Genomic DNA, 13,455 nt, shown 5'->3' with positions numbered 1-13,455 from the left:
GCTAAACACCTGAAGGTAACTGGGGACTTTTTAAAAACACCTGAACGAAATCATAAAGCCCCATACAGCCTCTCCAGTGTAATCAAAGTCTCCACCAACTCATAAATCCCAAACTGATTTGAAAAGACGTTCACAAAATGAAAGCATAGCTGAGCTTGTTTATGACTTTAGATGGGGTGCATGCTAACGCTTTTAGCTTAGCAGCTACAGTGAAGATTTCAGCTTTAAAAAGGGTGTCAATAATGTCTTTTCAAATCAATTTGGGGGTCCGGGCTTTCAGAGACTTGGATTATGCCTGACGAGCTGAATGCAGACATCTACTTCAGTTGTTTTGGGGTGAATTCTGCAGCTCTGTTTTACTGCAAAGCTCCAGAAATGTTTTGTGGACTACAAAACTTCACCTGACTTTCCATCAGCACAGGGGTGAGGATGACTGAATTTTCACTTTTGGGTGAAAAAATATATATACTCCATCCTGAACATCATTTACTCCCTACTTACAGCAAAAAATACAACAGCTTAAAGTACAGTAAGTACAATATCATATATAAGAACGAGGGATCATTATATGTTTCTAATTCCTAATTGTTTTGCATTTGGTTTGAGCATTTATTCAATAATGAACCATAGAAACAAACAGCAGCACTCTTTTGTGATTGAAATAAATACATAATCAGTGAGGTTTTCCAGCTAAAATTGTCAATTCGACACACTTTTCTTGATTTAGAGAACTGCTTGAAATCTGTATTCCTATCATTTAATAAATGCATGTCTTTTCTGTCCAACACATCCCAGTGACAGGGCCCCAACACACTAACCACCCTCAGTTACTAAACATAACATAGTGACTGACACTCACCTCTTGTGACAAGAACGGCATAATCTGAGCCAGAATTGCATTGAGACGTTTAGCGATCTCCGTCTGTAGAAGAAGAGAGAGATGATATTAGATACCAGCATACTGCACTCCACGGCCAACACTGTATTTAAGCAGCTCAACTACCTATAAAACAAAAGGGGTGAGCTCGTGCAAACACAAATGTTTGCAGGGTCCATCTGGATGCATCGGCTATTTCTTAACTAAACTGTGACCGCCTTAAAACAAATTTACTTCCCCCTCTGTCCTGCCTCCATTAGACTTGGGCTTTATTTCATTACGAGGCTGAAATATGCTAATACCATCTGGCTGGAGAGACCATAATGAGCTCCATACTTCATAATTACAGGCCATAGAGAGGGGGGTTGGGCATGCAGAAGCAGACAGGTCAACTCTGGTCCGATCTATCAGAGGCATCTTTGGTATCGACCACGCAATATTAGCTGGGACAGTAAGATGATACTGTAGGGCTCAACGAACATGGAGCACTTTACAGCGCTGCATTTGGACAAATGGATATGCTGCACTGCTCGCCTGCTGCAGCTGAATGTCCCAAGACATTTTGCCCAAACCCATTTCCTTTTTTTAAAATCTGCACTTTCCACAGAGACAGGAGGAGGAGGAGGAGGAGGAAGGGGAGGAAGAGGAGGTGGAACACAAAAGTAGAGAGCAGGATAAAGGAGATGGGGTGGGATGTGCGCTGAATGGTGAAGTGAAACGCTCTGATTTGACACTAAGGTAATGTAGTTTGACTGAACTGGGGGAGGTGAACTAATTGATTGTGAGAGATTAGGGGTGGAGGCCCAGCAGGTGTGTGGGGGGAGAGGTCCTTCCCGCCGTTTTATATGCTGCTGCATTCCACTCATTTTCTTCTTAACCTTGTTTGACTGTGAAAGCGGGAGGAGGGGGAGGAGGGGGGGGGAGGAGAGGAGGTGCCAGTAGCCTTTTGCACGACCCTCTGTGTCTGTCTTTTCATTTTGGGGGGGTGGGGGGACAGGAAAGAAGAGGAGGGGGACAGACCTTTTCTGGCCTGTCAGGAATTATCTCACAACCCTGAGTCTGACCTTAGACGCACTGAGCCTTCTCTCTCCATCTCCCTCCTCCTTCCAACGCTCCTTCACACCCTCCCTGCTAATCTCCACTACACTCCTCTGAGCCTCCTCCCTCCTTCCTCCTCTTCCTCCCTCATCTTCCCCCTCTTCTGTTGCTGGGGCAACGCTATCTGGCACGGCTGATCGTTATGTAAATTGGGCTGGGGCCCTGACCAGAACAGCCTGTAAAATCATATTAGGCGCAGCAAAGAGGCAGGTCATTAAATTGAATTTTCGGCCTGTCGATCTGATCGGCACGGGAAATTAATGAGGGATAACTGGGAGAGGGGAGGTGGGGAGGGGGCTGCACTGGGGGCTGACAGAAAGAGAGAGAGAGAGAAGAAAGAGGGAGGGAGCTCTATGGAGACTCATAAACCATCATCATTAGCGGGGGCTGGATACAATGACACACAGTAGGATTAGAGTGTTTCAGCATCACACCACTTCTCTGGAAATGGCTGCAAGGGGAGCAACATGGGGCTTGTAGGACACAGCGGTATGCTGATACACTCAGCTATTAGAGCAACAACATTACAAACCTTCACCACAAACCAATTCACACAGAAAGGCATTTGTTCATCGCAAATCACCACGGCATCCGAAGCCAAAAACATTCATGGAATTCAGGTGCACTTTTGTGTCGAAGTGTTCAGTGCGTCGCGCTAAAAACATGCAGGATCAGTCGGTGGCTCATTCTGACATGGAGCTGAAGCACCAGGTGCTCTGAGAGCTGAGAATTCAGGGTTAAATGTTCCAGAAACCTTGGCTTCTGGCTTCTTACCACAGAGTTAAAATATTACTTTGGAACCAGGAAATTAAACAATGGAACAGACTTCCTTTGCATCCGTTTCTGTTTTTCTTCTTGCGGCCTAATTATTGCAATGCTGATGTCGTACATTTTGCCATCACATCTCGGCAACAATTTAAGAGAATGAGGGCAAATGTGACTCACATATCAGCCCAAGAAACACACTCAGCTGAATCACTGCCTTATCAGCCACATCTTGTCCTTCCTTTTCAAACTCTGCTCAGACATGTGAGGGAGGCCAAATGTGGAGCATTTACATGTCGTTGTCTCTGCCATTTTGAGAAATGCTGATAACACGTCGCATCGAATGACTCGCGGCACTCTTAAATGACTCCCACTTTACTTTGGAGGCTCTATTTTCCACAGTGCTTTTAGTGGCAGAGACGGGCACTGGAAAGAGTTTATTGTCACTTAAAGCCACTGAAAACAGAAGCCTTTGAGCCTGCAGAAGCTTTTCACTGCAGCTCCACAATTACAGGTACTCAGGGTTGTCTAGTAGCACCAGAGCTTTGAGAGGCTCTCTCTCTCTCTGTTGCAGCCCTCTGTCAATGGTGCGTTGAAAGCCATTTGGCTGTTTGTCGCTCCAGGCATTAGCCCCCAAGTGGAGAGCAGAGTCTCTGACGAGGATTCAATTGGCGAGGAAAACAAGTGGCATATGATGGGGGGGTGGTGGTGGGGGGGGGGCAGAGATGGTTGTTTGGGAATTATCTTCTCAGCCAGAGCAGAGAAGAAAGAGGCACTTAGAGGTATCTTGTTCATTACAAATGCATGAAGAATATTTTGCATGTCATTCTATTTTGAGCTCATACACACAAAACTGAAGTGACATCCTTCTCTGCGGCAGAGAAACGAGCTGTTTTCCAACAGATTACATCTGATTACGTTAGAGTTCAACTCATCATGCCGACAATATCTTTATAGAATTCATTTAAATTATGCAGTTTGTATACACAGACATAGATTCAAAGTATTTTCCTCCATTCAACCACATCAGCACTGACACAAAAAAACCATCATCAGCTGGTTGAGTGCACACAGACACACACAGACACACACACACAGACACTAATTGGCTAACACCGTTCTACCGGCCCTTCTAGCCTGGCTATCAAAATAAAGCATGTCTCACAGCCTCCAATAACCTCGTCACCCTCCCTTGAGAGAGAGTGTGTGTGTTCTCGTAGTCAGTTTGTTTTGGCTTAGAGACAGGTCGGCCATCATCACCTTGGCAAACAATTCCAGGAATCCTGTATAAATTATTCATTTGCACAAGCTCTCTCTCCCTCCCTCTGCTCCTCCGTTCGCCCTCTTCCTCCATCCAGGAAACGGACATGATTCTCCTCGATAAGGCTTTTTCTCTGTTTTCCTCATTCACTCAACAAGTGAGAAAAACGGGTATGTACTAATATCCAAAATGGCTACCCACAGTGCAACAAAACCAAACAGCCAAATATAGTGACATGGTTCAGGACACGCTCCTTTTGCTTTCAGTTAACCAAAGAGGGAACAGAATCAAACTGTATGCGAGCGTACGAGAGATAAACAGGGACCACAACAGAGAACAGAGGTAGTGAAACACAGAGCAACCCCCACCACAAAGTCAGCGGGGCATGTTGCTGAGGCAGCCTAATGAGCTGCGCTAATTAAAATCACTTATTGACAGCAAGCGAGGGTGATTACCTCCACCCTGCACTCTTTGCCATCATAAGAGACACTGTCAAAACAAATTACCCCCCGGCAGCCACGCACATCCCTCCGCGAGCAACCACTCAGCTCAACAGCAGCGGTGGAAGAACAGATTTTACGATGGCTCTTTTGGCGTTTCCTGATACCTGAAGCTTGTGTATCGGCTTATACTGCCTACCGATATGATACCAGTGTGTTAAAGAAAATGAGGCACTGCTGGGAAGTAGTAACGGTAATGTTGAAGAGGTGAGTGGAGCAGCAGAGTGTGTGACCAGTTTAAGCTGATGTCTGTGAATAAATAAGACAACTCCTCAAGACTCCAGCCGTTTGTTTCTTTGTAACCTACTAACTAAAAGGAAAAAGCGAGTTGGCGATGACTTCGACCCTGGCTCACTTAAGGTGGCCTGACGTCTTCTCTCTCTTCACTGGGCCCTTTTAACTTAGTCATTTTCCCTGTGGTGGTGAAAATGGTATCTAATATTCAGATTTTTCTTAGGTTGTTGTATCGAGGTTAGAAATTCCAGTATCGTTATAATGCCAGTGTTCATGCTGAGATGCAACTGGTGTTACTATGTACTGATGTAAGGATAGGAGTTTATTTATGTGTATATCTCTGTGCATATCTGTGTGTGTGTGTGTGTGTGTGTGTGTATATGCACAGTTGTGTGTGTTCCCATTCCTTGTTTTTTCAATCCAGCTTCCAGAGTGATAATAACACACTGAGATTATCATGGCTTTTTTCATACTGCAATAAATCTGCAACACGAACAAAGTAATATGCCTGCAGCCCCCCCCCTCCATCCCCTCCTTCCAATAACAGCGACGGCTAAGGCCGTCTGTTTACCTCTCGCTGATGTCATCACAAACACGCGTTCACTGGGGATGGGAGAAGGAGAGAGAGGAAGGGAGGTGGCAGGGATCATGCATTATTCAGAGTGTTCCGTCGACTCCACTGGGCTTATTGATAAACAAAGGAGATGCACAGGAGAGGACCAGTCGATTAACCCATTTACCCCAAAGCCTCCTGCTCCTTTCCTGTTTCCAACCACCCGCCCCTCCATGTTTTGTCCACTGCCACCAGCATCCACCCACAACAACCTGCTCCACCCCCACACCCTGCATCACTTCAATCTCCTTGTTGGTGATAAGTGCCTGACAGAAAACACACAAGAATGGCGAGGTGGAGGATGGGGGAGGGCAGCGGGCTCCTTCATGAACAGAAAACACCTAGTTAGCGCATGCACACACACACACACACACACACACACACACACACACACACACACACACACACACACACACACGCACACACACTTGCCCACCAAAAACGTCTACCGCTGATGAATTGTGCAGTATGCTGCTGTTCCAACTGGGCTACCCTCCCACTGATGCCATTAACCTTCTGGATCTGAGGGCCATGAAGCCTCCACCCCACCTCTCTGCGTCTCTTTTTCTCCCTCTCTGACAGACTCCCACTCTCATACATCATAACACACAGCTAATGACACAAAGGCCATCATTCACATCACATCGTCGGGGTGGCGGGGCAGACAGCAGAGGGGGGGAAGCAATGAAAAGACATGAGGGCACAAGGAGGAGGTGGAAAGGGAGAACTGAGGAGGCAAAGGTGACTGAGGGAGACAGAAGGCACCACAGAATCAGAGAAAATGGAAATGTAAGTGTAGGAAGATAAAGGAGGGGCGTCTTGAGATCATGTTAATCTTTTTTCCCCTCTTTTTAAGTGAACTGAATAAAAGATTATGCTGATGTCTGTTAATACAAAAGAACATGTGGGTTTCACAGCTGACTCAGAGGCCTCGGGTCACATCTTTAGCTAAACAGAGTGGTTTCTCTGTGATCTTTACAGGATAATCTGACTTTTATAGAGAGGTGTCGTCTTGCATTTAAGAATATGGTGTCTACATTAGGCGTGGGATCAGCAGATGTTTTATTCTAACCACACCAAATGTTAACCAGCCAATTACATCCAGCCAGACAGCAGGAACGTGCCTTATCCTGTGGGCACGCCTAAACACTCCAGATAAAACGCTTCAGACATCTTACAAGTAATAAAGAACCTTTACATGCTGTTAGGGGATTAACTGTCTTCGATCTGCAACCAACAACTAGAGCTGCAACTATTAGTCAATTAACCAATTAGCTAGTTATTTTAAAAAAAAAGATCAATCATTTGCTGCATCCAGCTTCTTAAATGTGTAAATCCACACCACTTGATTTTCTAATGTATGACAGTAAATGAAAAATTACATAAGGAGAAAGATTGTTTTTGTCAGCTCATATCTAAATTTATAGTAATAGAAAAACACAAAAAGCAACACATTTTCAGGTTCAAAAAGGCTGAGCCCATTATTTCCTAATTACTGACTTGTCAAAACTGGTCTTGATTCATTTTCTGTCTAATTTCGTCTGTTTAATCAGACAACACACTAAGATCTTAAGCACAGAGACAGACAAAAAACACAAACAAACTCCCTAAAGAAATTCCTCTGGATTTTTCATCCAGGGGAATATCAGAACACAGCTGACAGAACAGCACTGCTGGAGCTGCTAAACTTTCAGTGTCTTGCTCTGGGGCACTTCAGGAGGGTGCATTCATGGAGGTTTGGTGGCTTTAAACTGAGTATTTGAGATAAGAGACAGTTTCCAAAAACACTCAACCGGCATCCAAAACTTCAGATGTGACAGGCCAAAGATCAACTGGACACATACCAACAAAGACGCCTGAATCGTGGCCACTAGAGATGGCTAAAGTGATCTTAAAATATCTGCGCCCCCCCATTCATCCTTCCTTCATGCTCCTTGGGTGGTATAACTAAAGATATTTTTACCCTATTCATCTGTAGAAGTCTTTCCACTGCAGCGCGATGCCCAGTGCTGGGTGGCAGCTGAACTAATGAGCTTTTAGCCTGGCTGGCACTGGGCAGGCAGACACAGAATGGTGCAGGCATATGTGTGCACAAACACACACACACACACACACACACACACACACACACTCAAAAGGACACACCACACAAAAACACATCCTCTCAGACTGTCTGCCAAATACTTCACTTTAATCTTATCAAACCATCCCCATCAGGCAGCGTGCCCTTCGTGTTGTTTAGCCTGTCAGCATTTTCACTACAGGAAGCCGGTATGTGTGTGTATGCCTCCTAAAGCCATTTAAAGATGAGGGTAGAGACTAAGGTCAGGTATGTGTGTGTGTGTGTGTGTGTGTGTGTGTGTGTGTGTGTTTATATTCCTCAATCACTAGGGTGAAAACCTTGAGTGTTTTGGCTGTACACACACCGTCCCTGATATGGCTACATACCTGTTTGTGCATCTCAATGTTGAGCCCGTAGGACATTTCATAGTACTGTAAGAGAACAGAGGAGAGAGAACTCATTAGGAAACAGACTTGGCCTCAAACATGTCACAGCAATTATAGATTTTGATTGATTACAGACTGGGGAAAAATCCCAGTTCCACAATTATAATTAATCATTTAGTTCAAAATCACACGAGCCTTAACTGGATTTTCCCCCCACAACATTTGTTTATTTTTGCTTTCATCAACAATTGTTGCCTTTCAGAACAGAAATAATAATGTTAAATAATAAACAAGCCAGGTCAGGGGGCAGTTTTACTAAAGAATTACAGACACAAATTCAAAATGTCTCTCATGCAGGTGTTATGCCATTTTGGTAAGCGTTACACAAAACATTTCTGGGGCTTCACAGCAAAAACAGCACTGCACCAAAACATAAGGCAACAGGTAGGAAACATAAAATGGTTCCAGCAGCCAAATCTCTGGAAGCTATGAGATCCCAAATTGATTTGAAAAGACATCATTTACACCCTGGACAGCAGTGGACAGGATGCACGCTAATGCTTTTAGCTTAGCAGCTTCAGTGAAGAATTTGGATTTAAAGGGTGTAAATAACATCTTTTCAAATGAGTTTGGAATTCAGGAGCTTCCGGAGACATGAACAAGCTGTGTGACGCCTTTTCACTTTTTTATGTTTCAGAGCATGTCCTTATCTCCTCCAGTTGTTTAGCAGAATACTAAAACACTGTGTTTCTGTGAGGCTCCAGAAATGTTTTGAAGACCATCGACATCAGGGTGAGACACTAATGACTAAATTTATGTTTTTTGGTGAACTTAGCCTTTAAAAAATAATGTACCATGAAGTCTCTGTTTTAAGTTGAGGAATAGAAGCCCTCTGTGTTGCTGAGCCTTCACAGCCATAGATCTGTTAATGGCTGCTTCCCTTGTTTTAAAGACTTTGCCATGAGTGATTTTTCCATTTCTACATTGAATCAAATAAGTAATTAGAGTAGCAACATGAATCCAGAGAAGTACACTTCATGAAATACTGCACGTGTGAATAAAATAGAAATCATAAGGTTACTTTTGACACAGAGCAAACAACAAAAGAGACTGTGTTTGTGCAAAAAGGTTGAAGAAGATGGTGGTTTACTGATGTGCCATTTTCTAATCATTTCTCTTAAGCATCGAAACAATAAAAGAGACAGGTTGAATACTTGTGGAGCCAATAAAAAACACTCAAGTTTGACAACTTCATGTTATTTGTGCAACTACAGCCGATAGACGATTGGCTGCTGTTCTCATTTACTTCTTCTGAGCACTGCCAGTCTTTGAGCTACAAACACGGTCTATGGCTTGAAACACCCAGGAGAGAGCCAATACTATTATTGAAAACCACATTATCTGCTGCTGATTGCCAAGAGCTGTTGAGCCCACTGACAGATACAAACTAAAGCCTCGTCGTCTTGTCTGTCTTGTTTATCAAACACACAGCGAACAGCTTCCATTTATTATATCTACTCCCACCACCTTCTGGTTCCTCACAGGAGAAAATAATATTTAACAAACGTTCTGCTGCGTTCGGTTAAAGTCATTCCTTTCATGTACAAACAAGATAAGCACGCACATACACAAACTAAGACAGGTCTAGGTTACATTGCCTGTCAGATAAAGATTGCTCTTTTTCCATGCACACAATGCAGCTTTTTCCTGTATTGGAGACACAGATTTCTGTCTCTTTCTGATCATCAGGGAGTTCTGAGCTGAGCGCAACATGATTTAATTTTACATGTAACCCTTTCACAACTCTTTGATGAGAATCAAGCTCCTCTCTCAGGTCTGAAGTGAGGTTTCCACAAATTACTCACGCTCCACAAAATGTTAAATATGTAGCAGAGCTATATGGCGGTTTAATATTATTGTTTATAGGCTTTTAATGAAACTATAATGATACTGGCATGGCTGGAAATAAAGGATATCTTCATTAACTGTTTAGGACCAAAAAAATTGTGACAGACTGAAATTATATCTCAAAATCACTTCTTTGCTCCAATCAACAGTCCATTAACACTGAGAGCAATCAATGACAAAGACAACCTCACATTTAAGAAGCTGGAACCAGTATATGATAAACATTTGCCTGAAAACGTAGGTAAAGGATTAAACAATTCTAAAAATAGTTGGCAACTACATTCTTTCAATTAAAGGTGCAGTGTGTAAGATTTCGGATCTGTTGGAGGAAATGTAATATAATATCCAAAACCATGATTTCATTAGTGTAACCTAAGAATAGTTTTGTTTTTCGCTATCTAAGAATGAGTGTGTTATACCTACAGAGGGAACGAGTCAACTTCCACAAAATCTGGCTGTTTCTACAGTAGCTCTGAAGGGACAAACCAACACTGGCTCTACAAAGAGCCATTTACATTTCTCACCTTTTTGGCGGCCACCTTTAAGAATATTAACCTGGTTGCAATCTGCAACAACACCTCTAGATGCCACTAAATCTTACACAGTGCACCTTTATGTCTCTTGCAGATTGCTCTTTCATCTAACTGATTACTCATTCAGTCAAATATTGGCTAAAATTGCCATTTCTTAAGAATCCATGTTGATGTTTTCATGTGAAGTCTACGGTCATAAAGGACAAAGAAGAAGAAGCTCTTAACAGCAAATGTCTGGCATTTCTGATATAAAAGGTGACCTAAGATGGCTATGATCTAAAAATAGTGAGTGCTGATTAATCTTATTTTGATTGACTAATCAATTCATCAAAAAGAAATTGGACCACATTGTCATCATCAGTCTGGCACCCAATGAGTTTCACATTTGTAGAGTTTTATCTGATAAAACCTACACACAGTGGCCCACATGTGTTGACTGCATTCAACATCCATTTGATTATTTTATAAATGTTTGCATATATTTCTCATCTTGTAATATCCAGTGGAAAAATATCCCCATTAATATTGTAATATTGATTTCACTGGCACCATTTGCCCCCCAACAAGCAGTCTACCATCTTTATGGTTGGAGAAAAATAACAAAGTGTCCTCATATCTGAGAAATCTCAGGGTGTGTCAAGAGTGTCTGAATGACCCCACGGTTCACAGTGGGTGAGAAGAGGAGTCAAATAAAATACAGGAAACCCTCTGATTCATGCACAAAGCCGGCAGACCAGTCATTAACCCCCAGTGGGTCATGTTGGGTGTGTTGGGGAGGGGAGGTGGAGGGTCATAAAGAGGACCACAGGGCAGTAGAGGGGGGTCGTCACACCCGACAATCAATAGTTGGACATTTGACCCCTGTTAGAGTTCCACATACCCCCAACCCTGCACCTTCTTATCCAATGAAAAGACAATCACGAGTCAACAATACCAAGCGGGGACAAATGCTAACATGGCCTTTGCAAAACGCCAGGGCTGCACCACCTGTGACTGTTCACCTGAGGCTAAAAGGAGGACACGGCATTAAATCAGATTCACAGCTTTATGACGGCTGCTCTTACCATGACGTAGTGACGCTGCATCTCTGTCTTCTCATTGGCCAGTTTATCGTACTCCACTTTCAGGCTTTAACGTGAGAAGAGGGAAATAAAATCACGCGTTAGGACAAGTTTGACACACATAAACTAAAGCATCCAGAACGGATATATTCTCAGCATTCAGAACGTTATGAAAATGGAACAAAACAGAAGCTGCTTCCTCTTCCTATTCTTTCCAGGAAGCCTGTGTTGTTGACAGTAGGTAAACAGGCCGGCTGCAACCCTACCTGTGGTACTGGGCCTGCAGGAACTGAAACTCGTCTTTGATCCTGTCGCAGGACTCTGCCACGGTGAACTTGAAGCCAGGCTGCCCTGGCTGGTGAGGTGCCTGAAATGTGCAAGGTTGAAGATACCACAGGTGTAAATAATGGCAGCACAGCTCAGACAATGGTCTCATCTGTCTCTCTCTCTGCTTTTTTTTTTTTTTTCTCTTGATGGTTTGTCTTCTCATTTCATTTGGAGGAAAGAGCCACTTTCACTCAAGGTGTGCGACAACAGAGGCATGCGACTTCATCCCTCCTCAAGGTAATATGACATGCTTGGTGAGGGATAAAAAGAAATCCATGCACAAGTGTATGCAAAAAGCACAATTAACCTCTTAGAACGATTTAAAAATAAAGGGAATATTACAAACTGCAGCAGAAAATCAAGTCAGTTTACTGAAGGTGGTGATGATCTACTTTGCTTAGTTGAACCAATAGCACACATCTCACTGACAATAAACACGAACTACCAGTTTCTGTCTTGCCAGAGTGAAGCGCCCCAGCAGCACCGATGCAGACCATAAATAGTAAGGTGTGGATCAGCAGCTCCTCTCTGACGAGCTAATTAGGCTACTTTGCAGGGCGGTGCATATGCATCAATTTACAAATAGTGACAAAGACGCTACTTACCGGATGCCGGCCTTGTGGATACATGTCGCGTCCTTTGCACGAGGGAATTCGGTGTGATTTCTCCCTTTAATCCCAGTGAAGGTGCGGTAATTCACCGCCACCCCCTCCCCTGTGCACGCAGGATGGCGGCGGACAAAGCCCTGTTCTCGGCTGCAAGGCGCACAGTCAGACCCCGACCGCTGGATGTATCACCTCCTCGGCTACCCTTTATACCTAAACAAACAGAAAACGGGGGCACAGCTGAGGACGTGAACCACTTTAGCAGCACCGACACGACATCAAGCGTTATCAACTTAATCGGTCTATAAAAAATATATATATTTTTTAAAAATGTGTTTTATTCGCGTTGCTTCTTCAAATATTCCCATTTTCTGTCAAAAAAAAAATCTTAAATGTGTCGCCTCGATTTGCATAACAGAACGAGAGTGGCAGAAAAAAAAAAACGTGTTTGATCCGACGAATCGAATAAATCCCAAAGTTGGTTCTTGTGATCAGAGCCGCTTTGTTTTCAACTAAATCTAACGACTCGTCCCCCACAAACACAAGAACACACACACACGGCTTGTTCTGGTGGTCCGGGAAGATCAGAAAACAAGGAGCTGCTTGCTTTCAAAGTCGACTGCCATAAAGCCACACCACCACCACCACCACCACCAGCAGCACCACCTCCTCCTCCTCCACCACCCGTCTTGTTAGCGGCTCTCTTCATGTCGCCCTCTTTACCTTTGTCTGGACTGATTCCTCCCCTCTCTTCTCCCACAGGTAAAAAAAAAAAAAAAAAAAAAATAGTATCCAGACACAAAGCGTAAGATCCTTGACTTGTAATCGTCACCGCGGGGTGATGAGGGCGGAAAATGTCCGTCGCTGTTTCTGTTTTTCACACACTTCTTCTTCTTCTTCTTCGCCCCCTGAGAGTGCGTTAAAGCCCCGGTGGCGGTCCCGAGGAGAGCGGAGAGCGTCTCTCCGTCCGGTCGGACGTTGGAAACCCCTCGGTTGGGACGAGTTGTTGACCGCGGACAAGTTCAAAGAAAGACTCTGATAGATCCAGCGGCAGCACGCAAATCTTCCAGTAAGTCCAAAGATGATTTTTTTGGGGGGTGAAATATGTTTAAAATGTCTGCCGTTGTGAAACACACCGCAGCTCTGTGTCGGGTATACCCTGCTCCTCCGCCGCGCGCTCTACCACACACAGACTGTGCACTGACACGAGGACCCGACTGCCGAG

General features: G+C 43.9%; 1 protein-coding gene across 10 annotated transcripts in view; it reads right to left on the bottom strand.

The window, feature by feature from the left end:
• tle3b (TLE family member 3, transcriptional corepressor b) overlaps positions 1–13,150 on the bottom strand; it is a 33,397-nt gene extending 20,247 nt beyond the window's left edge. For 9 of the 10 annotated variants that reach the window (XM_037095641.1, XM_037095648.1, XM_037095643.1 and 6 more), the window contains exons 1-6: positions 12,954–13,150; positions 12,231–12,443; positions 11,565–11,665; positions 11,302–11,365; positions 7,797–7,841; positions 860–922 (exon numbers count right to left, since the gene is read on the bottom strand). In XM_037095641.1, coding sequence (XP_036951536.1) covers positions 860–922; positions 7,797–7,841; positions 11,302–11,365; positions 11,565–11,665; positions 12,231–12,254 — 297 coding nt within the window. In that variant the 5' untranslated portion in view covers positions 12,255–12,443; positions 12,954–13,150. Of the gene's footprint in view, positions 1–859; positions 923–7,796; positions 7,842–11,301; positions 11,366–11,564; positions 11,666–12,230; positions 12,444–12,789; positions 12,842–12,953 lie in introns of those variants that run through there. The other variant, XM_037095642.1, reaches the window with a different exon arrangement.
• Positions 13,151–13,455: the final 305 nt, after the last annotated feature.

The sequence above is a fragment of the Acanthopagrus latus genome, chromosome 4 (assembly GCF_904848185.1).
Source record: "Acanthopagrus latus isolate v.2019 chromosome 4, fAcaLat1.1, whole genome shotgun sequence".
Lineage (NCBI taxonomy): Eukaryota > Metazoa > Chordata > Actinopteri > Spariformes > Sparidae > Acanthopagrus > Acanthopagrus latus.
Note: the sequence above shows the minus strand (reverse complement) of the source record. Positions and strands in the feature narration are given on the sequence as shown.